This window comes from Microtus pennsylvanicus, chromosome 1, assembly GCF_037038515.1.
Source record: "Microtus pennsylvanicus isolate mMicPen1 chromosome 1, mMicPen1.hap1, whole genome shotgun sequence".
In the NCBI taxonomy this organism is placed as follows: domain Eukaryota; kingdom Metazoa; phylum Chordata; class Mammalia; order Rodentia; family Cricetidae; genus Microtus; species Microtus pennsylvanicus.
The window spans coordinates 159,092,364-159,118,336 of NC_134579.1; the positions used below are offsets into that span (position 1 = coordinate 159,092,364).

The 25,973-nt window shown below is 34.8% G+C and overlaps 1 protein-coding gene across 8 annotated transcripts in view; it reads left to right on the plus strand.

The window, feature by feature from the left end:
- The window catches only part of Grik2 (glutamate ionotropic receptor kainate type subunit 2), a 592,264-nt gene that overhangs the window by 554,679 nt on the left and 11,612 nt on the right, over positions 1-25,973 (plus strand). For all 8 annotated transcript variants that reach the window (XM_075944195.1, XM_075944164.1, XM_075944134.1 and 5 more), the window contains 2 exons: positions 2,865-3,090; positions 23,063-23,313. In XM_075944195.1, coding sequence (XP_075800310.1) covers positions 2,865-3,090; positions 23,063-23,313 — 477 coding nt within the window. The remainder of the gene's footprint in view (positions 1-2,864; positions 3,091-23,062; positions 23,314-25,973) is intronic.

Genomic DNA, 25,973 nt, shown 5'->3' on the forward strand with positions numbered 1-25,973 from the left:
TGTATTAATAGCAATAGAAGCAGTTTCATGTTCAGCCTAAGAGTTTCAGAAAATACCTTTCAAGTAGTCTTGAAGTCTTCTTTAAATGCTAGATTTAAGTAAAACTCATGTTTGTTTCTTGTTTCTAAACCAACAATACCATAACCACCACTAAAAATAATAGAAGTAATAGAATCATCAAAAGATGTTCAGAATTAATTAATCATTCTTTATATATTTGTAAGGAAAAGTACAAGTTGAATAACTTCACAGGTTATAATTTTACAAATCTGGCTTGATTCATATGAAATTTCTGGGGAAGATCATATAATGGAGAAATGATAGAAAAGGCAGGTTATAGATAATCATGAATGAGAAAAAGCCATCCTTAAATTTTTAATATGTCCTCTTCTTTTTGTCTTGTATTGATACAGAATGACCTCAAAGAGCTGAGCAACTTTCAAATACACACATACACATATAGATAAAAACACAGACTCATACATTAAACTACAAATGTAGTGATGGCTTTAACCCATAACTCCAATATGTTTTTCTGCATATAGCATTTTATATTTAGAATAGGAATATTTAAGGGTGATACCTTAGACATTATAATCACACAAGAAAAGATGTAAAGAGATTCCAAAGAAATATTGATAAATGTTGGTCCTCCTGTAATCTGTATATAGTTGTGAATAAAAGATACCCATAATTCTTAAAATTTGGATTTTACATTTATTGTAAGAATTAAAATGTTAAAGTGATCTTTCTTCCCAAGTTATGTGCTTTTTGAAAAAATACAAAAAATATGTGGAACAGGAGACACAGGCTGTTCTTCTAGAAGACCTGGATTTGATTCCCAGCACCCACATAGTGACTTACATCCACCTGTAACTCCTGTCCCAAGGAATCTGATATCTTTTTCTTGTATTAAGGTACTGAACATATGGACACAGTATACATGCTGATAAAACATCCATACATGTAGAAGTAAATTAGTTAATTATAGTTATTTTTAAAGAATAATAGAAGGGTTAACGTTTTGCTTGACAGGAAGAAACAGGAATAGCTATACCAAACTCTATACAACAAATGGTAAAAACAAGTGGTCAAAAGTGAAAGATCTTAGATGACAACAGGAAGTTATTACCTTTAATAGAAACCTTAGAAAGTACTCAGAGAAGGGAAAAATATAGCATCAAAGATATTTCATGTATTTTAAATGAAGAAATACTTCGTAAAATAGTAGTTGTTTTTTCCAATTAAAGGTTAGAAGAATTCTGATAGTGGTCTGAAGAGAGTGTAGTTTTGAATCTTTTGGAACTAAAGCTAAAGGTGGTTTTGAGCCACCATAAAAGTACTGGGAATCAAACCCAGGCCCTCTAAAAGAGCAAAGTGTTCTAAACCACTGAGCCATCTTTTTATATCCTCTTTTTTGTTGTTGTTGTTTGTTTGGTTGATTTTTTTTTTGTTCAAGATAGGACTTCCCTGTAGCTTTGGAGCCTGTCTTGGCACTTTCTCTGTAGACCAGGCTGACCTTGAACTCCTTGAGATCTGCCTGCCTCTGCCTCCTGAGTGCAGGGATTAAAGGCATGTCTCCTCTTTATTCTTTAAAGAAATTACTCGGTCTGTTTTCAGACACCAAGCCTACACTTATAATTATAAAAAATTAGTGCAGTACACGTGTAGATTTTTTTTCATGTTTTCAGTCAGATTCCCTAAATCAAAACTGATGTCAATTTTATTTCTTTATACAAACTTACTTCCATTTGCAGATGAGCTCTAATTTTTATTTTATTCAGATTTAAATGTCAAACAAAATATTAGAAAAAAAGTTTTCAAGGGGGAAAGGAAGCAAACTGTGATCCTGCTCTCTTGATTCTGATAGTTATTAGGGGAACAAATACATTTCAACTCACTGTCAACTTCATGATCTCAAACAAAATTTCACCATAATCTTAAATATTTTTTTTTATTTCCTGCTTTTAACCCCACAAATTTGTACTTTCTCTTGAAAATAAAAGTGTGAAGTCTCTTCTTTTTGTTTCCACATGGTCAGTGTTTTCTTGCCACTCCTATGTGGGTGTTACATACAGCTGGGGGCTTGCAGGTATCTTGAACAGCAGGCAAGAAGCTGGTTAGTATTTATGCTCTTCCAAGGGCTCTAAACAAAACTCATTTCTTTTCTTTAAAATGAAATTCTAGTAGAGCTCCTTTGAGATTTTGCAGTTGCTCGTAAATCTATTTAATTGAGTGATCCAAGGATTTCTAGTTAGCAATCTGGAACAACAGATTTCTACTTGTCTTTGTGTAGACTCTAGGGACATCTTTGGGAACTGTATCTTGTATAAGTGGAAATACCGCTATTTTTATTTGTAATTTCCTTATATGCAATAAATTTTCCCCATCTCTTCAACTATAGCTTTATATCCTAGGAAATTGATTTGATGTCTGTGATAGAGTCACCAAATTGGTGAAATACTACAAAAATCACTGTTGCGTGACAATGTCAATCTGTGTCCAATATTTGTCATTTCTTAATTTGATGTTAAGCAACATAAAAAATACCCACAGGAAACTTGCGTACACTGCAATCAGGAGAGTCTTTAGTAAGCTCATTTGCATCTCTAGTTTCTACTATTTTCTATAACTTACTAGTTTGAATTTTTAAAATGAGACACTTTGAATATATTTGTTAAATTGTCATTTACCCAGAAATGCAATGAATTACTAGATATATATTGTATAAATCTTGATTTTTTTTTGTAAATGGGACAACTATAGAAGGGCATGTGAAAAACTGTGAATTTTATTTTGTCTAAATGTTGTAAGACTCTGTAGAATGTAAGATATTTTATTAAACTTATGTTACTTTTCTCCAGAAATCAAAAATCTCAACGTATGACAAAATGTGGGCGTTTATGAGCAGCAGGAGACAGTCTGTGCTTGTCAAAAGCAATGAAGAAGGGATCCAGCGAGTCCTAACCTCTGATTATGCTTTCCTAATGGAGTCAACAACTATCGAGTTCGTTACCCAGCGTAACTGTAACCTCACACAGATTGGCGGCCTTATAGACTCCAAGGGTTATGGCGTTGGCACTCCCATGGGTAGGTTACGAGGCAGCCTCTATGTTTTTTCACTAATCTGACTTGTTGTTTAAAGCAGAAAAGCAAGGACTCTACACAGTTCACAGAAAAATCTTTACCTAATACATCTTAACATGGTATTTATATTTCTGAAAGTTAAAAGTTTTGACCTAAAACGAGCTGGGGAAGAGAAAAGAATATAATCAAAATATATTGTATGAATATTTTCACAAGTTGGATATCACTTCCAATTGAGCATGTCAAAAGAAAAAGTAATTTATATCAGATATCTGGCAGATAATTTCCTTTGTCTAGGTTGAAACATTTGCAACATGTTCATTTTAGAAATATTCAATTCTCAAATTTATAATTATTATTATCATTATTTTGATTTTTTTTTGAGAAATGATCTCAGTCTGAAGCCCAGGCCTACCTTAAGCTTACTGTATATGATACTGAGATTTTAAATTTACAGGCCACCCTCTTGCCTCAGCCTTTCAAATGAACAAATGAGGGATATTGTAAATACAGATTTAAATAAAAAATTCATTGTACCTGGCTTCAAACTTTTTTGTTTAGTTTTATAGATGAATTAAAAATTGATAATTTTGTTTTTTTCAAATTTGAAGCTTATAACATTATTAAAGTTAACTAAAAATGAAGGCTATGTTTGTTCCTACAAACATTGTTTCACTGAAAAGAATTAAAGAAGAATAATTAGCAGTGACATATCTATGATATTCGATACCAAGTATTATCTTCCTCTAACATTTCTCCAGTTATATGTGTTAAAATTAGTTTTAGTTATAATAATAAAGTGAAATAAAAATAATATAAGATGATATCATATTGCACACTTGTATTTTGAACCACTCCTGTGGCTGGATGGAGGATTGTTTGAGTCAGGCCTAGAATACTGCAAGATACTACCTCAAAATGAGAATGAGAATGATAATAATAATACCAATATCCTTTCCAGGAAAAATCAATGGGAATTTCATAATGTGGGTGCCAAATTTACAAATTTATATGTGCTTATTATTTAAATAAATAATTGCATTAAAGGATATATCATATCCTAGGTGTACCTGTAGTGGACAGAAATAAGGGTTCCTAAAATAGGCTCATGCCTTGATATTTAGAGCCTATAAATGAGTATCTTAGACAAAATTACACTGCACATGTAATTAAATTCAAGTTATTGAAATGGAAAAATTAGCTTGCTTAATCACATTGGTTTAAATATAATCCTAGTGCTATTAGGATAGGCAGATGGGGTCTGCCACTGTAGCAGGAATATAAAATAGAAGAGGGAAAAGGGACAGAAAAGGGAGAAGAAAACATACAGGACACAGAGATAGAGTATCCCATGCTAGTGCTACTTCATTATATCATATAACGTATTCGTGTTTTTGTTTCTCTTTCATTTAATATAAGTGAGTTCTATCTTATTCAAAATTAAGAAGATTTATCAAATTGTTTTCCAATCAAACACATCAGGAATGAACTTCAATTTTCTCATAACCTTCATCAGAGAAGTTTGATATACAAACAGGCAACTCACACTTATCCCTTTGTATTTTATTTAATTATTTTTAAGTTGTTTTATAGTATTTATTGAGCTATATATTTTTCTCTGCTTTCCTCCCTTCCTCTCCCATCCACTTCAACCCATGGGCTCCATGCTTCTAATTTACTCAGGAGATTTTGTCTTTTTCTACTTTCCTTGTAGATTAGATCCATGTATGTCTCTCTTACGGTCCTCATAATTGTCTGAGTTCTCTGGGATTGTAATTTTTAGGCTGATTTTTCTTTGATTTATGTCTAAAAACCACTTATGAATGAGTCTATATGATATTTGTCTTTCTGGGCCAGAGTTATCTCACTCAATATAATGTTTTCATTTCAATGCCTGCAAATTTCAAGATGCCATTATTTTTTCCCCTGTGTAGTACTCCATTGTGTAAATGTACCACATTTTCCACATCCATTTTCTGATTGAGGGGCATTTAGGTTGTCTCCAGGTTCTGGATATAACAAACAATGCTGTTATGAACATAGTTTAGCACATGTCCTTGTGGTACGATTGTGCATCTTTTGGGTATATACTCAAAAGCGATATTGCTGGTTTGTAGTGAGGAGCAGCAGGCTTGTCCCGCCATCTGGCTAGCTTTACACCTGAAATAATTACACGGAAACTGTTTTCTTTTAAACACTGCCTGGCCCGTTATCTGTAGCCTCTTCTTGGCTAACTCTCATATCTTGCTTTAACCCATATCTAGTAATCTGTGTATCACCACAGGGTTGTGGCTTGCTGGGAAGATTCTAACCTGCATCTGTCTCAGGTCAGAGAATCATGGGGACTGCCTGAATCTGTTTCTTTCTTCCAGCATTCTGTTCTGTCTTCCCCGCCTATCTATGTTCTGACCTATCAGGCCAAGCAGTTTTCTTTATTAATTAACCAATGAAAGCAACATATAGATAGAAGACCCACCTACATCTCTGGTTCTTGAGGTAGATTGTTTTCTAAATTTCTGAGAAATTGCCATACTGATATTCAAAGGTGCTGTACCAATTTGCAGTCCTATCAGCAATGGAGAAGTGTTCCCTTTACCCCATATCCTCTCCAGCACAAGTTGTCATCAGTGTTTTTGATCTTGGCCATTCTTACAGGTGTAAGACGGAATCTCAGAGTTGTTTTAACTTGCATTTCTCTGATGACTAGGGATATTGAGCATTTTCTTAAGTGTCTTTCAGCCATTTTAGATTCTTCTGTTTGGAGTTCTCTGTTTAGGTCTATACAACATTTTTTTATTTAATTATTTCTTTTATATGGTGACTAATTCTTTGAGTTTTTTGTATATTTTGGAGATCAACCCTCTTTCTGATATGGGGTTGGCAAAGAACTTTTCCCATTCTGTAGGCTGCCGTTTTGTCTTGTTGACCCTGTCCTTTGCTTTACCAAAGCTTCTCTGTCCTATAATTCAACCTTTTCTTTGACCAATGAGTCTATTTCCTTTATTGTATCTTCAGCATTTGAGATTCTCTCTTTTGTCTCTTGTTTCTGCTGTTTTTGCTTGCATTTGTGGTTCCTGATCATTTTTTCATAATTTTCATTTGTATAATTTCCTCGGTTTGTGTTCCCTTTATTGTCTCTATTTTTAGATTTCAAGTCTTGAAACATTTATTTCATCTGTTTTATTGTTTCTTTATTTAAGGAATTTGTTGATTTCTTCCAATATTTTGTTTGTCTTTTCATCCATTTCTCTGAAGGAATTTTTCATATCTTCTTTAAGGGCTTCAAACACTTTCGCAAAAATTATTTTTAGGTCATTTTTTTCTGTTTCATCTATATTTTGTTGTTCCAGTTTTGTTGTTGTGGGGACACTAGTTTTTTATTGGTGTCAGTTGCTCTTTGTGGTGTTGAGTGTGTTCTTACCTTGTCTAGCCATCTTTTCCTCTGATTGATGTAGTTGGGGCTGTGTCACTGGTGATTGGTCTTACAGGTTCCAGTGAATCCAAGGCTCAGATGGTTTCTCCCTGTGGTGCAGTCAGGGCCATGGTTCCAGTCACCCAGGAAGTTACTCGGTGTTCCTGTAGGTTGCTCAGCATTCCCAGGGTCGTTCTGTAGTACTAGGAGTTGTTAGGGTCTGCTCCCATGGAGGTTGCTTTCTTGGTCCTGCTCTGGTAGAGGTCGCCTGCTCAGGCCTGCTCTGGTGGAGGTATTGGTCTTGGACCTGCTCTAATGAAGGTCATTGATCCATACACCCAGTCCTGCAGAGCTCTCTGGCTTAGACCTATTGCCTCAGTGGTGGCTTCCTTGTACTTGCTTCTGTGGAGGTAGTTGCCTCTGGCCTGCTCCAGTGGAGGTCAGTGACTCAAGACTCCTCCTGTGGAGGTCACTGGCTTGGGCCTGTTCCTGCAGAGGTCTCTGGCTCAGGCCTGCTCTTTTCATAGTTGCCTCTTAAGACATTTGACTCTGTGGGAAAATATTCCAGGCAGGAATTTATGACTTACTATTTTACACCTTGGCAAGAAGTATGATTTCATGAATTATTTTTACTTATTCATTATTAATAAACACAATGACACACAGCTATACTTGAAAAAATAACCTTTCATTCAGAACCATATCCACAATTCTGAAATAGGTAGCATTTAGTTCCTTATCATGATCAATCATACTGAAGACTATTATTCTGTTATTATTGAATTTACTCAGTGTAATTATTATTTACCCATAAGCTGACAGAAGAAAAATTTAAAGGAATATATTAAGGTGTGAAATAATTACACATTAGGCCTTTTCTCTTTTTCCCAGAGAGTTAGAGATAAATTCAGGGAAAGGAATATAATGTGGGATTTGGTTTTGGAAAATTTAGAGCACCTACAGGATTTCCCTACAGTCCAATTTTATAACTTTAGTAAGTGCAACCTTCAATGACAACATTGAATTCAAGTGTAAGTAGAGGAAGGAGCCTTCTTTTTTCTTTTTCTTTCTTTTTTTTAAATTTCATTCAGTTGTTTTTTTCTTTAGACATTGTCTTTTGGTTATATGTGTCTGGGAAGTAAATTAATGAATAAAGTAGTATAATTGTTATTGACATGAGAAATCTGAAACAACTCGGAGAAATGAGACTGTGCCTGCCCTGAATTTTTTTTTTTTTTTTTTTTTTTGTGGTTTACAGAGATGGTAGTCTGTCTGCCAGGCTCCTCCTCCATGCTTCATATGTGACTTCCTGTTGCATCCATCACTCTTTTTGTGATAACTGCCTAAAGTGTGCTGTGAACATGCTGAGTGGCTCAGAGAGAAGCTATTTAATTAGGGCAGCTCTGTTTACACAAATACCTTAATAGAGACATGCAGGCGAATGCTAAATAATCACAAGCTGGTTTAATTAAGTGTGTGGTGGTGTTAAATCCCTTTCGCAGTTTCCCTGATAGCAGCAATATTATTCTAATGTGGCATTTACTGTGTAGTAGAACTTGGAAGCTGTAGATGTTTTTACACCTAATATGTTGACTGAATTTCCTAGTTCACTTGAAATAATATTTTAGAAAAGCTCTGGGAGTGGTAAAATTCAAAAGGCAAATCTCAGCAGTTTCCTTAAGGAATATTTAGCACATGCAAGCAGCTGTAATCTTTCCTCTAAATACACCATAGGTGATAATGTGCTTAGAAAAGGAGGGAGCATTTCTCTTTAATGGAACTTTTTGCTCTGTACTAGAAGCTTTCTGATTTCTCATTTTGAAAGATTGAGTGCATATTACATTTTGAGGACCAGGCTTGCCATCTGATAGAAATGCAGTTTTTAGAGAAAAAAAATAAAAGCTCCACTAGTGTCAGCTAGCATTTTTATGTTTTGCTTTGTCTAACTTGGTTTGATAGAAATACTGTAAACAGCCAGGAAGGTCTCATTACTATTACTTTTTATAGCAATGGGCTAATGGCACGTTCCTTCCATTTGCAACTTTCCTCACAACTTCCACCATGACAGGTGAGGCCCTGGGAAGAACATGTGGAGAACTGTGCTCATGGCTCTGCACATCATGTTGTTCATCATAACGGGAGTTCCTGTGATCTGGGTGATACCCTTTTACATGCAGAGTTAATTCAACATTAAATTCTAAATAATTATTCAATAATTACTTCACAATTAATAGTATTTCTGTGAATACTGAGCTAGATGTGAAAGCAAGATAAACATAAAAGACAGAGGACCACTCTCACCTGAGGTAGCTGAAAACTTCCACTAATCTTCCATGACTCAGAATAAACCAGTATTTGTGATTTCAAGGCAAATAAAGAGTTACAAGATTGGTTTGTATGAAGGAGAGAAGTGGTTTAATAAAGAAATTATATGTTTTAAATTTGCTTACAAATTATTTTGGTCAAATTCTTCCCACTATCCCCATCTTTTCTCAGACCCTCTCCAGCCTGAAACATTATGTTCTTTTTCTCTTAAAAAAAAAAAACAAAGAAAGAAAAACACACACCACACAAAGGAAAATCACAAAGTCCATTTTGTGTTAGCCACATGTTTTTGAGCACGCAGTGTGTCTTGTCACTGTAGTGAAAAAAATCTGATTTTTTTCTTCTTTCAAGAGCTTTAAATGCAAATGGCTAATTGGTGAGAGGTATGGGGAGGGATTTGTACCCATTTTCCTTTCTCTGTGTTGTGCTTTTGCCTGGACTTAACTAATGAAGGTCTTGTACTTACTGTCACACATAGAATTAAAAATGAGAGTTAAAAGAAGGAAAGAGGTGCTTGGCAGAAAATAAGATGCTCCAGAAACCAAGGATGTGGACTTGTCTGGGTTGACAATTCATTTTTATGAGTTCTATATAACCTGGTACTTCCTATGCCTTCAATTTCAGCAGTTGGGTGGCAGAGGCAGAGGGATCTATGAGTTTCAGACTTCATAGGTAGTTTTGTATGCCAGGGCTATACAGTGGAATTCTGTATCCCCAAACACACACACACACACACACACACACACACACACACACACACACAAATAATAAAACTCACTAACAACAACAAAAATAAAAGAACAAAAACCATCAGAAACAAAAGAGTTCTGTATAAGTTTTAAATTTATTATTTTTGTAGAGTTGTTGAAAATCTAGATGAGATAGAGTAGTTACTAAGTGTCATATTACAATTGAGAACATCACATGGATGAGTAGGATAGGAAAAGAAAGTATCAATGATGAGGAATGACCACTGCCTGTTTTGATTAGGGTTGCTGTTCCAGTAATGAAGCACAATAAGCAAAGCAAATCACAGAAGAAAGGGTATTTGACTTATATTTCCACGTCATAGTCCATTATTGAAGGAAGTCACAGCTGGAATTCAACTAGAGTATGAGCCTAGAAGCAAGAGCTGATGCAGAGGCCATGAAGGAGTGCTGCCTACTGATTTGTTACTCTGCTTTGTTCATCCTGCTTTCTTATAGAACTTAAGCCACCAACCCAGAGGTGGCACCCCCACAATGAGCTAGCCCCCCCCCCATCAATCACTAAACAAGAAAATGTACTACAGGCTTGGCTAAAGCTCTATTTTATGGAGGCATTTTCTCAGTTAAGTCTTACTCCTCTCTGATGATGATTCTAGCTTGTTTATTTTTTTGCTTCTTTTTTTATAATTTATTTACTTTTTACTGAAAATTTTCACCTCCTTCCCTCCTCCCACTTCCCGCCCAATCCCCCTTCCCCTCCCTCTCCAGTACAAGGAGCAGTCAGGGTTCCCTACCCTATAAGAAGTCCAAGGTTCTCCCTGTTTCCCCCAGGTCCAGTAAGATGAGCACCTAAACAGACTAGGCTCCCACAAAGCCCGTCCATGCAGTAGAATCAAAACCGCCAATGGAATGGAATCGAAAACCCAGATATTAAACCACAAGGACAATGGCGCTGGGTTTTGATGATTCTAGCTTGTATGATATTGTTGTAAATGTGGCTAGCACACTACCCAAAGTCATATTCACATAAGGTTTGTTCATACCACTTTAGCATACCTATATATGAAGGGAATATTCTCTCCATGTTGTCACCTTTCACAGAAAATGTTGTTATTTGTGCTGGAGTTCTTGTCTCTGAACTTACCTTCTGTGCTTGCTTCTGGAAGCTTCCTAGGTTCCAGCATGCAGAGACTGCCAGTACCCACTGAACACGCAAAACTTACTGAGTTTTCATCTACTTTTAGTGGCATGTAATCTAGACATAAATAAGTATGCCAGGAATACATAGCATCTACAGGTATAATTTTACTTCTTTTTACCTAGTTCAGTTACTAAAATTTATTATATTCCAATTTTCTTTCTGAGGCAGAGGCCATGAAGGGGTGCTGCTTACTCCATGATAGGAGCTCCAGCACATTTCCAAGTCCTGTAATTTGTGTTGTCTATATATTCTGCCTTAACATACAAAGACCTAATGAATTTCCATGTGCATTCAAATGAATGAATTGCATGTGAATTCAAAGATGATGTAGCCATGTTTATGATACCCCAAAAGATTAAATTTGAAGAGCGTTTTTACTGTACATGCAATTGTTAAACATTCATCATTATGTTTAATGATTTAGGTATAAATTTTACTCCTGTAAAATATTTTATATTATGAGTGTAAAATACTTGTATTAGTACTTCTTGAACAAGTTTTAACTTAACAATATCTGTACCCTCCGCAGCCTGCCTGCAACCATGAGTTTTATTTTATTAAGTTTTATTAAGGCAATACTGTACTCTGACATGTAAAAATATGGATTCCTTTGTTTTGTTTCAATTTTAGTATTAAGTGAGATCTAGTGCTCCTTTATTTCTCATTATTTAATGAGTGGGAGATATGTAATCGGTACGAAATGAAGCACATTGTTTGAGGCAGATGCCAATGTTTATAAAAATATAAATCAGTATGAGAAACATGTTTTCTCCTGGTTATACTCATCAACCATTTCTAGAATTCCCAATTCATCATATAATAAGTACTGTAATATTCATCATTACAGATGCATGAAATTGCCGGCCTTCAGGTTTTCGGCTTTACTGAAATGAATGAATACATTTGTCTTCATTAGTTTAACATAATGTACAAAAATTGATGCAAATTATTCATCTTTCTGCAGGTCAACTCTTCCATTAAAATGCATTCCATTTTTCTTTGCATAAAGCAGCATAATTTTAATATTACTAAAGTGATTGTGCAAAAGAAAATTGGAATATAATAAGTTTTAGAAACTGAACTAGACCAAAAGAAGTAAAATTACACCTATAGATGCTATGTATTCCTGGCATATTTGTTTATGTCTAGATTACATTTCACTAAAAACAGATGAGAACTCGGTAAGTTTTGCTTGTTCTTTGGATACTGACAGTCTATGCATGCTGGAGCCTAGAAAGCTTCCAGAGAAGATTTGTGCAATTGGTAACAATAGAGTGAGAAGCCTTCATTAATATTGTAAATGATGACCAAATGTAATCAAAATGTATAGAAATGCATAATTCTATAAATTTTGATTTTCTTTTATACATTATTTAGCTAATCTTAGCATGAATATATACTTACATTTCTTTTTGCACACCTTTAATTCTGGGTGTGGAGACCTTGGTGGTACTAAAGTACACACTGAATAATTCATTAATTTCATTAACATGTAAAATATCAGATGGTAATGGGCAAGGTGACTGAAGCTCCATGAGCTTTGCATACAGAGGCAGGAGGATTATACTGATGGAGACAAGCACAGAAGTCTCAAAAGAAATATCACATATTGGATAAATGGTGCAATAAGGTTAGTAATTATTGTTACTGGAGGCTGTAGTTATAAGTAGCTATTATTTTCTTGAAGGCAGTAAAATTTGACCTTAATATAAAAGACATTTTTAGAAATACTAATAGATATGAAGGAATTTTCTTCTTTGACTGATGGTTTTGGTTGATCTTAATCTATTTGGTTCATTTAAACAAAGAAAAGATATACATAATAATAGATTTCCGCTACCAAATTATGATGGATCAGGTACCAATTCCATTGTTAGGACTTCAACAAAATAAATTGAGAGCTCTCATAGACATATAGGAATATAATGTAAGTGTCAATCCCTGAACAATTTTGACTCTGAATAAGAGAATATTTAATATCTATAAAACTGATGACAAATAGTAACCTTCATTAATTCATAGAGAACAGTAGCAAGAGAAACCCCTTACATATTTTTGGAGACAGGGGTTTTCAGTGTAGTTTTGGAACCTGTCTTGCAATTCACTCTATAGATGAAACTGACCTCAAACACAGATATTCACTAGCCTCTGCCTCCCAAGTGCTGAAATTAAAGGCATGCACCACAGGCTCCCTTACATATTATAAATAATTTTCTGTTTGCTTTTTAGTGTATAGATATAAGCCTTTATTCACATATTGTGAATTAACAAGTAACATTTGCCATAGTAATCGAAACTTTTCACTGACAAATTACTTAAAAATGAAATGTAAATGATATTTCCAAAAATACGACTCAAGATTCAGTTTGGGAAGTATCATTTTGACTTCTAAAAAAATATTTATAGAAAAGATGATCTCATTTTTGACATTTTAATTAGTCATGTAATATCAACTTCAAATTTAAATATAAAGAAAAACAAAAAAGTTTGGTGACACATGCCTATGACCTTGGCAATTTGGAAGACACACAACGGCTGGAGAACTGTGAGTTGTAGGCCAACCTGGACTACAGCATAAATAAAAGAAAAATTTGTAGGTGTGTTTGAAGATGTGCTGAATGTGTCTTTTTTTTTTCTTAAAACAACTATATTTAGAAGGTGTTAGGAAGAAAGCCTACCTTCCTATTGGCACACCTTTGCCAGCATCAAAGTCATGTGAAGTCCACTTCTCTCATTATAACTCTATCATTATTGATGTATACTGAAGAGGGATAAGGAAAAATATGTGTGCATAGAATTAGAGGGCAGTATTACAGTTAATAATACGATGGATTATGTCCTGCAGGCTTGTGCCTTGGAATAGACCACGCACCTGAAATTATTCACAAGTAGGCACAAAGAATAGTATAAAGGAAGAAACAGGGGCAGAAACTTAAGGAAAAGACAATTGGAAAGATAGATGTAAAGACCAGTGAAGGGAAGAAAAGAGATAGGGAGGCAAGTAGCAAAGGAAAATAAGAAAAGGACATATACAACTCAAAGGAATGGACAGGTAGGGATAGAGAAAAAGAGATGAGAAAGAGGGAAGAGCCTAAGGAATAAAAGAACTAAAGACAGAAGAAATGAAAGAAGGAAGGGAGGAAGGAAGAAATTATCTCTAATAATAAATTCACAAATTAGTCAAGACATAATTTGTAACCTGTATACTCTTCCTAAAAAGCTTTACTATACTATTTGAAAATATTTTAATTAGAAAATAATTTTGCATAATAACTTAATAAAAATTTGATGTTTAAGATGTTATGAATAACTATGTAGCAAATGAAATGCTAAATCACTAAATTATGCTTTTTTCTGAGTGCATACATTAATTGTCATTATTACATTAAGAGTAATATAGCATCCATGTTCTGACCAGGCATAACCCTTCTCTTCTCAGCTTAGATACATTCAGGTGTGCTTAGAGTGGTTGGGTCACAGGCTGAAATGGTCTCTACACTGTCTTAGAGGGCTAATTTTTATAGTTCAAATCTTAAGTATCTGACAGATCCAAATACGTACATGGAGTAAACATACATCTATGCCTTCTTCTTCCTGAATCTATCTTTGCTTTCCTCCTCTCCCTTTCTTCTTATATAGCTAGGTAAAAAGTATGTACTTTGTTACCTTGCAGATATAATTTCAAAATTATAAAGTACTTTCCAGGGTGTAGAACACTTTTAATAACTAAGGAATATCCCAAGAGAGGAAGAATAGAAAAGGAACTAATCATCGGAATTTTCTTTTCTCTTTTTTTCTTGCATTTTCAAACAATTTTTATTTATTAATTGAATTATTTGGTATTTTGACATCTGCTTTCTTGAGTTCTTTATATATTTTGGAAAGCAGACCTATGTCAGATATACAGTTAGTGAAGAACTTTTCCCATTCTGTAGGCTGCCATTTTGTCTTATTGACTGGGTCCTTTGTCTGACAGAAGCTTTGCAGTTTCAGAAGGTCCCATTTATTGATTGTTGCTCTCAGGTCTGTGATACTGGTCTTTTATTTAGGCAGTGATCTCCTTTGCCCATGTGTTCACAACTACTTTCCGATTTCTCCTTAGTCAGGTTCAGTGTAACTGGGTTTATGTTGATGTCTTTGAGCCATTTAAACTTGAGTTTTTAACATGGGGATAGGCATGGCTCTATTTTCATTCTCTACATGTTGACATCCAGTTACACCAACACCATTTGATGATGAAAATACTTTCATTTCTTCATTGCACAAATTTGACTTCTTTGTTAAAAATCAAATGTCCATAGGTGTGTGTATTAATATCAGGATCTTTGATTCTATTCCATTGATCCATATGTCTGTTTCTAAGCCAATACCAAGCTTTTTATTATTATAGCTCTGTAGTAGAGCTTGAAGTTGGGGATGGTGATGCCTTCAAAAGTTCCATTATTGTATAAAATTGTTTTGGCTATCCTGGGTTTCTTATGGTTTACCATATGAAGTTGAGTGTTGTCCTTTCAAGATCAGTAAAGACTTGTGTCAGTATTTTGATGGAGGTTGCACTGAATTTGTATATAGCTTTTGGTAAGATTGCCATTTTTCTATGTTGAGTCTACCTATCTAAGATTACATTGACCGATTTCTGTATGTTCAACCATTCCTGCATTACTGGGAGGAAGTCAAATTGTTCATGGCCAATGATTTCTTTATTTGTTTTTAGATTCCATTTGGCAGTATTTTATTGAGTGTTTTTGAAGCAGCATTCATGAGGGAGATTGGTCTGTAATTTCCCTTTTTAGTTGTGTCTGTGTGCTGTTTGGGTATCATGGTAACTGTAACCTTATAAAAATTTTGGCAATATTTATTTTGTTTCTATTGTAGGGAACAGTTTGAGGAGTATTGGTATTTGTTCTTCTTTGAAATTCTGATAGAATTCTGTGCTGAAACAATCTGGACATTGGGTTGGGAGACTTTCGATGGTGTTTCTATTTCCTTAGCGGTTATAGGTCTATTTAAATTGTTTATCTCAATTTAATTCAGATAAATCTAATTTAATTTCGGTATTTAGTACCTATCCAAAAAAATGTCTATTTCTTCTACATTTTTCAATTTCGTTGAGTATATGATTTTGAAATATGCCCTAATGATTCTGTGCATTTCCTTATTGTCTGTTTTTAATGTCCCATTTCATTTCTGATTTTGTTAATATTGATGTTCTCTCTCTCTTTCTTGGCCAGTTTTAATAAGGATTTGTCTATCCTGCTCATTTTCTTAAAGAACCTACTCTTTTTATCATTGATTATTTGTATTGCTTTCTTTGTTTCTATTTTATTGAATTCATCTCTCAAATTGCTTATTTCTTGGCATCTACTCCACCTGGATGAGTTTGCTTCTCTTTGTTTCAGAACTTTAAGGTGTGCTGTTAAGTCACTAGTGTGAGCTATCTCCGTAATCTTATGTAGGCATTTAGTGCTATGAACTTTCCTCTTAGCACTATTTCATAGTGTCCAATTAGTTGGAGGTATTTTGTGCTTTATTTTTGTTAAATTCTACAAAGTCATTAATTTCTTTATTTATTTCTTCCTAGATCCAGTAATAATTCAGTTGAGCATTATTCAATTTCCATGAATTTGTAGACTTTCTGCAATTAGTTTTATTGTTAATTTCTAACTTTAAGACATGGTGATTCAATAAAATACAGAAGGTTATGCCATTTTTTGTATCTGTTGAGGTTTGCTTTGTGACGGAGTATTTGGTCAATTTTAAAGAAGGTTCTGTGAGGTATTGAGAATAATTTATATGCTTTTGTGTTTGGGTGAAATGTTATATCAATGTATTTTGAGTCATAATATCTGTTAATTCCTTTGTTTCTCTTACTTTTCTGTCTGGCAAACCTGTCTAATGATGATGAGATTGAGATGTTTAAGTCTCCCACGATTAGTGTGTAGGGTTTGATGCGTGATTTAAGTTTTAATAATGTTTCTTTTTTTACATTTTTTTTTATTGAAAAAATTTCCGCATCATCCTTGCCTCCCATTTCCCTCTCCCTTCCCCCACTCCTCTTCCCCTCCCTCTCCAGTCCTAAGAGCAGTCAGGGTTCGCTGCCCTATGGGAAGTCCAAGGTCCTCCCCCCTCCATCCAGGTCTAGGAAGGTGAGCATCTAAACAGGCTAGGCTCCCACAAAGCCAGTACATGTAGTAGAATCAAAACCCAGTGCCGTTGTCCTTGGCTTCTCATCAGACCTCATTGTCTGCCATGTTCAGAGAGTCCGGTTTTATCCCACTCTTTTTCTGTTCCAGTCCAGCTGGCCTTGGTGAGCTCCCAATAGATCATCCCCACTGTCACAATGGGTGGGTACACCCCTCACGGTCCTGACTTCCTTGCCCATGTTCTTCCCCCTTCTGTTCCTCATTTGGACCTTGGGAGCTCAGTTTATTGCTCCAAAGTGTGTCTCTGTCTCTATCTCCATCCATTTCCAGATGAAGGTTCTATGGTGATATGCAAGATATTATCAGTATAGCTATAGGAAAGGGCCATTTCAGGTTCCCTCTCCTCAGCTGCCCAAGGAACTAGCTGGAGACATCTCCCTGGACACCTGGGAGCCCCTCTAGACTCAAGTCTCTTGCCAACCCTAAAATGGCTCCCTTAATTAAGATATCTACTTCTCTGCTCCCATATCCACCCTTCCTTTATCCCAGCCATCCCATTCCCCCAAGCTCTTCCCATCCTCCCCTTCTCACTTTTCTCTCCCCATTTCCCCTTACCCCCATCCCACCCCACCCTTAAGTTCCAATTTTTGCCTGGAAATCTTGTCTACTTCCAATATCCAGGAGGATAACTATGTTTTTCTTTGGGTGCACCTTCTTGACTAAGTTCAAGTGTAGTATCTGTCCTTATCAGTAATGTTTTTTTTTCAAATGTGGGTGCCTTTGGATTTGGTGCAAAATGTTCAGAATTGAGATTTCATCTAGATGGATTATTTCTGTGATGAATATGTAATGTCCTTATCCAACTTTTTTGATAGATTTTAGTTTGAAATCGATTTTGGTATATATTAGTATAGGTAGAGCAGTTTGCTTCTTACGTCCATTTGATTACAAAATATTTTCCAACCCTTTACTCTGTGGTTATGTCTGTCCTTGAAGCTGAGGCGTGTTTCTCATATATAGCAGAAGGATAGGTTCTGTTTTTTACCCAAATCTATTATACTTTGTCTTTTAAGAGATAAATTGAGTCAATTGATATTAAGAGCTATTAATGATGAGTGATTGCCAGTTTCTATTCTTTTTTTGTTTGGGTGGTGGTGGTAGTGTTTGTGTATTTCCATTCTTTGGGGTTTGCTGGAGTGGGGTTATCTATTGACTGTATTTTTGGGGTGCAGCTAACTTCCTTGGGTTGGAGTTTTCCTGCTAGTGCTTGATGTGGGGCTGGATTTGTGAATAGATATTGTTTAAACTTGGTTTTGTACTGGGATATCTTCTTTTCTCCATGTAACAGTGATTGAGAGCTTTGCTGGGTATAGCAGTATGGACTGGCATCCATGGTCTCTTATTGTCTACAGAATGTCTGTCCAGGACATTCTGCTTTTCAGAATTTCCATTGAGAAGTTGGATAACTCTGATGGGTCAGTCTTCATTATGTTACTTGGCCTTTTGCCTTTGCACCTCTTAATATTCTTTCTTTATTTTGTTTGTTTAGTATTTTGAGTATTATATGACTCTTTATTTTTGGTCCAATCTATTTAGTGTTCTGTAAGCTGCTTATACCTTCATAGGCATACCCTAATTTAGATTGGGAGCCAATAGCAGGATGATGTCTGTGTTTTCAGCACTTGAGAGGCAGAGACTCTATGATATGAAGTCAATCTTGTCTACATAAGTGATTTCTGGTCCAGTCAGGGTAGAGCAGTGAGAGCATAAGAACTTTCTACTTTTGTGAAAGAAACTCTGTAGCAATATGGCTCCTCACGTCCTCTAAGCTTACCTGCAATGTCATCAACTCCTTACGTTCATGTTAGAGGCTGACCTAGCTTATGTTTTAGTAGATTTTCCTGTTACTTTGATAGAACACCCAGGCAACATAAAATTAGAAAGAATTTTTTTTAGATGACAGTTCAAAGTATAGTCCATCACCGTGATGTGGAAATTAAGGTGACAGTGAGAAAACAATAATTATGCAAGAGCATAATTTTCTCCATTTTACACAGTCCAGGATCCCCAACCAAGTAAGCAAACCATCCATAAAAGGTGTCTCTTCCTCTATTAACACAATCGAGATAATAGGCAGACTCAAAAGCCCAGCTCCCAAGTGTTTCTATATCTCTCAAGCTAATAATTGACACTATCATACTCTGCAATTGATACTTGAATTAAGCTTAAGACTATTATCTGTGTACTTTATGGCTGCTAAATGTGAGGCTGTGTATATGAATGAAGAAATTCTTGTTCTTTGATTTCTGTATGTCTTTGAGATATTGTGACTCAATGATATGACATTCCACACTTGATTATAGCCTTGCCACATGTATAAATCTTCCTTAAAGAGTAAGACATTGTGTGTAAAGGATGTAATAATTGATTTTCAAAGTCCTTGTCTTTGTTTCTTTTCTATTGCTGTGAAAAAAAAACACCATTACCAAAACAGCTTATAGAAGAAAACATTTAGTTTGAGGCACATGATTGCAGAAGAACAGAGTTAATGACCATCATGGCAGGGAGTATAGCAGTAGGCTGGTAGGCATGGCACCAATGGAGGGGCTGAGAGCTTAAAGCTCTTTTAAAAAAATGAAGCATAAAGTCTTTTTAAATTTCTATTTTTTTCATTTTTTCTATTTATTTATTTATTTATCTATCTATCTGTTTGATTATTTTTTTACCTATGTCTTTTTTAGGCAGGATTTCACTGTGTAGCCCTGTTTGTGTAGAAATTCACTCTGTAGACCCAAATGGCTCACTCAGTTATCAGGTGATGGGATTAAAAGCATGTACCACCACATCCAACTCTTTTTATTTTGAGAGTATAACACAATTGCAACATTTCTCTTTATCTTTTTCACTTTTCAAACCATCCTGTAAATGCCCTCTTTCCCTTTCAAATTAATGGCTTCTTTTTTTAAAAAAAAACTAAGGAGCTTTTAAATACAATCTTTTTCACATTTTGCATAACTATCCCTATCCCTATTCCTACTTCCTCCTCTTCTCCCACATTTCCCCCCTTCTCTTACCAACCCCCCCATCCCCTCTTCAGAAAGGGTAAGGCTTCCCATGGGGAGTCAACAAAATCTGATAACTCCACTTCCAGGCAAGAACAAGGCCCTCCCTGCTATATCTAGACTGAGCAAGATACCACTCCGAAAAGAATGTGCTCCTAGACATCAGTTCAAGCAATAGGGATAAATCCTAGTCCCACTGCCATTGGCCCCACAGACTGCCCAAGCCTCACAACTGTCCCCCACATCCAGTGTGCTTATGTAGGTTTCCCTGCTGTCAGTCCAGAGTCAGCAAACTCTCACTAGCTCAGGCCAGTTGTTTAGTGGGTATCACCATCATAGTCTTGACCCCTTTGCTCCTAGTATCTCTTCTTCCCCTTTTGGGCTGGTCTCAAGTAGTTCACTCGAGTTCTTTAGATCTCTGTATCTGCTTCCATCAGTTGCTGGTTGAAGATTCTATGATGACAATTAAGAAAGTTATCACTCTGATTACAGGGGAAGGCCAGTTTAGGCATCCTCTCCACTGTTGCTTAGAGTCTTAGCTGGGGTCATTCTGTGGATTCCTGGAAATATCTCTAGGACAATGATTCTTGATAACCCTTTAATGGTTCCCTCAATCAAAATATCTCTTTCCTTTCCCTCCCACGCTGTCCTTCCCCCTTATTGAGCATCCCATTCCCTCATGTTTTCCTCCTCCCTCCTCTTCTTCCCTCCCCCTACTCTTTCACCCTTCCTTCTCTCCCCCCTCCTTATTTTTTCAGGAAGTCTTGTATGTTTCCCCTTTCCAGAGGCATCCTTGTATGTCTCTTTTAGGGTTCTCCTTGTTACCTAGTTTTTTATGAGATCAAGGATTATAGGTTGCTTGTTCTTTGCTTTACATCTAATATCCACTTATGAGTAAATACATATCATGTTTGTCTATTTGGGTCTGGGTTACCGCACTCATGATGTTTTTGTGTTCTAGTCCCATACATCATACATACTAAGAAAGTTATATTCAGTAATACATACATAAACATAATTGCATGTAATAACAATTACTGAAAGGAGAGGTCTTATATCTTGATTAACAAGCATGAGGCAGAGAGAGCTAACTGAGATGGCATGGGCTTTTGACGTCTCAAAGCCAAGGCCCAGTGTCACGTTTCCTTCAACAAGGTCACAGCTTCTAATCTTTTTCAGATAGCTCTACCAAGTGGAAACCACATATATTTAAATTTATAAGCATGTGGGGACAATTCTCATTCAAACTAGCACATTGCTATCCCTTTACAAGTGATTAACCTAAATCAGAGACAGTTAAGTCAGTATCAGTTACTTACTGTCATTGTTTACATTCCTTCCTCATTGCTATCTATATTTGTAAATATCCAAAGGGAATGTTCTATGACATAAATATGTGATAATTTTTAGCAGTAGTGCCTTACTGTCAACTTGTGGAGGGTAACCCCCTGCTCTGGAAATAGTCTGTGAAATTTGTGTTGGATTATGAGAACCTTTTGGCCAATAACCTGAAAAGATGAGGCCAGTTACTGGTACTGAGTGTTTTATTTGATACCATAATAATTTTTGGTTGGGGTGTTTACCCATTATATAATAATAACCTTTCATAAACTATGTAACCTTTTGTATGTGTGTATATTTCAGCAGGTTTCGAAACTAGTAAGCTTCAAAGAGCCTTTAGTGTTTGTTGTTCCTCCCTGTAATCTCTTGTCTATTCTGACCTCCCATCTCTTCCCATTTAGTCCTCCTCTTCTAATTTCCAGTTTATGCCTTTGAAACACTATATTGTCTGTCCTCTTTCTTAAAATATCCCTTTCCTCATCCTCACTGCTAAATGATTATGTAACAGCTGTAGATAATTTAAAGGAAACACATATATCCAAAGCAGAAAATGTTTATCTAGCATAGTGTTTTGAGACAAGGTGTCCCAGAGCTCAGGCTGGTTCAGAAATTACTTTGTAGCCAGTGATCAAAAATTCCTGATCTGCCTGTCTCTACTTTCCAAGTGCTGGGAGTATAGTTTGCCAAATTTCAACAGGATATTACTGGATCATACCTAAGATTTTCCTTTATTTAGTAGAAACATTTATGTAAACCATCATTAACAGCGGTGACTTAACTATTTTTCCTCTGCTAAGCAGAAAAGTATTATACGGAAATTTGTGCCCCTACACACACACACAAAAAAAAATGTAAACTATTGTGTTCTTGGAAGAAACTTTAAAAACAAGCTTTTTGGGTGGGCATAAACAAGACAAGTCTGTGGCAATTGTTGAAGGATGCAGATATTTTGATATTTTTACCTGGGCTCTGGGCATCCTATTAACAAGATTGCATGTACCATGTAGTTGCTAATATATGTGTATACTCATAAAAACAAATACTAAATTTTGCTTATATTCTTGTATTTACAGCAAGGAATGCCACCCAAAACTTAAGATTATTAATAACAATTGCTATGTATTAACACTAATGGATCATAGTTTCTTGAAAATATAAATGACATTGCCATAATGATTCTTTATTTCCCAAGTCTACGAAACAAGTGAAATTTTATTGATATCAAACAGCAAACACCAAAAGCCCTATGTTCACACAGTAGTAAATGCCATGGAAACTTGCCTGCTAATCAAAGCAGCCTTAACTTATCACTTTAAATATAGAGACATAATTTTCCACAACTTTTCTAGAAGTGGAAAATGCTGTTTTATCCATTCTCTAGCGTCAGTGTAGATTTGTTTCCTGACATTAACTAAAACTTTTGTTCTCTAACCATTTCCCTTGTGACCTTCTGTTTACTATTTTATTGATTACCTGATACTCCAAGTCTGTCTTTTATATGGAATCTGTTTCTGTCATACACATAAGATATCATATTAGACTTTATAATCTAAATTTTCATTATTTTGTACAAAGAATAAAAAGTAACAAAAAGTCTAGAAAGCCTACTTGCTTTAGTTATCCTAACAAAGTTTTGATTATTGTGTTTTTCTGTGCTGTTTTCTCTACTGAAAATAAATGCTGATTCTAGTAAGGATTTGTAAAATCTCTATTCTTCACTCATGATTTTTAATTGTAAAACTCTGCTTTCCTTGAAACGGTTAACGTACATTCTTTTCCCTCAGGTTCTCCATATCGAGACAAAATCACCATAGCGATTCTTCAGCTGCAAGAGGAAGGCAAGCTGCACATGATGAAGGAGAAGTGGTGGCGGGGCAATGGCTGCCCAGAGGAGGAAAGCAAGGAGGCCAGTGCCCTAGGGGTTCAGAATATTGGTGGGATCTTCATTGTCCTGGCAGCCGGCTTGGTGCTCTCAGTTTTTGTGGCAGTGGGAGAGTTTTTATACAAATCCAAAAAAAACGCTCAATTGGAAAAGGTAAATGTTACATTTTTGCGATTTAAAACACTTATGTTTCTTATGATAAAACACAAGTGACATTTTTTTCTATCAAACGTGAGAATTGCTTTGAGCTATGACTGTTAATTGTCTTCTATCATTCATTCTATAACTAAAATATATAATTTGTGAAATATCTCTACATATTTCACAAAGATTCATGATCATCATCATAGTCTTTAAACTTATTAACAAAATGTTTACTTGTCAGTTTGCAAAACAAATAGATATATCAATCTTATTTAGGTCTGAATAAGGAGAATTTTTTGCTTTGAGTACATTGCTGTTAGATTAATTGAGAGATATAGTTACTGAGGGAAGAAAAATCAGAAATTGTATTAAAAAATAGAAATATCTTGTCAAAAACAATCCCAGGTTTTAAGACATATAGTAATTTTAAGCTACATAGTAAATAAATTTGAGTACAGTAGAATTAGTCTCATAATTTTTTTAATTAGAATATCTTTACTAGTACATCTTAGCTTGCATTAGAAATATTGCTAATTTTTTAAATTGATGAATATATACAAATATTATGGCTTTGCAACTGCATATTTTTCTTATTGAGTCTTTTCCTTACTCTAATCAAAGTAATTATGAAATATGTATAACCACATAAGTGTAATCATTTAATTTTTCTTTGTACCTCAATATATTTACTCACTTGTAGAGAAACTTTTCTATTATAGTTGAAAAGTTTGTGTAATCACTTAGCTTCTATATTCCTAGTTCTAGACTTTTTTTGGTCCTATAAAATATAAAGAAAATCATGAAAATAACACAGATAGCACACCTCACCTCTGTATGTACATTTATAACTCCGGAAATGGAATGAACTCTACTTTTTTCTATCTTCCAGTGGTTTTTTTTGTATATAATAATCTTGGATTTTGTTTTTAATAGAAACATATTTTAGGTGTTTAGTAAGTGTATGAATGAGGTTTTATTCTCTTTAGTATTTGTAAAGTTCATGTAGTTTATTGTGAAAAATACAAATATCAGAACAAATAGTATTTAAAAACATAATATCAAACAGTAAAATATGTAAAAATCATTCTGCTTCTATTCTTTGAATATAAATATTCCAGAAACTATTTTTGTAAAATTATAGATGACAAGTATCTTCCTTTGGCTTGAATGATTTATGTTATAATTGTTGACCCAATGTCTTGAACTCAATATTAAAATGCATATGTTAAAATTTTACTTGATTGTAGTTCATGACAACTTTTAGTCATCTTTGAAAAATGAATATTTTGATACCCCTATTCTATCTGACATAATAATGTGTAAATTTTCAAATTTTAACACATTCATATAGTTTATTTCCTAACAACATTAAGGTTGACTATTTCTGGTAACATGGCTAAGCCAAATTCTGTTGTGTTAATTTTAGTTGGCTACATATAAGTCCACTCTTGATACTGTGGTTCTTTCTGTAGTGTGAAAATGGGTTTGTAAGAAAATATAAAGGACAAAGCAATGAACAATCTTATCAAGTAATCAACTGACATTTTTGAATAATTTGCCAATAAGTGATATTTGGTTATTTTATAATAACTCCTATATATATGAAAGAGTATTTGGTTTTCTAGTGAGAATGTCTAACCATCTATATGTAATGGTTCTCTTAAGTTTATCTTAATATTAAAATAAAACAAACTGAATCTAGATATTATTGGTATTGTATTGTTGTTATCTCTAGATGTTTCCTCATTTGATTTACTTGAGCTATCTTAAAAATTAAAAAAATCATTTCTTTTTTTAAATCTCAAGGGGTGTGGTTATTTAATTTTTACAATAAATCTAGTTAGCAGTTACCACCTCTCACTGAATCAGTTGAACTCTTCAGATTCTCAGTAATAGCAATCTGTGGACTTAAAAATATTTTTAAAAAAATTATTAAATAAAATAATATATATTGAGAGTAGGCCAGGCAACAACTATACTGAACATTGAGTCACACTCACTTGTTTTCACACAGACCTGTGTTGCTTCCATAATGAAAACAAGGTTCTCTGTCTCTGCATATCTCTATCACCTGTCCCCGGCCATAGCTGCAGGGTTTCAGTTTCTCTCTAGCTTGCACATTTCTCTGACCACATTAAATTATTCTTGGGTTCCCAGCGTTATTCTTTTTTGATTTGACTGTAGTGATCATTGTCTTTTGTTCTTCTTTGAATAATCCCAAAAGTGATTTCAGGACAGGCAGTTAGACTGCACATTAATTAGTCCAGAAAGTTTCCCTTACTGTAGTGGGTAATGTGTCCGGTCACTTGGCATGAGTTTGTTTCTGCAAGATATAAGTGTGATGAACAAGATTGCAACTTGCATATTATTTTATGCTAGGTTAGCTGTATGTTACATCATTCGAAATATTCCTCTCCACATCATGACAGGTGGAAGGTGATATACTCATATAGAAATATGCTCAAACATTAAGTCTGGCTATCTTTTATTTACCTATATTATCACCAATCTTATACTTCTTAATACATTATTTCATTTATATTTTTATTTCAATATGGATGTCTTTTTTTTCCAATTTTACTTTTCTCTTTTGAAAAGAGAAACCTAACTCATAACTCCACTTTAAAATCAGGAACACCTAGAAGGCAAATCTTCAAGGCAAAATTAAA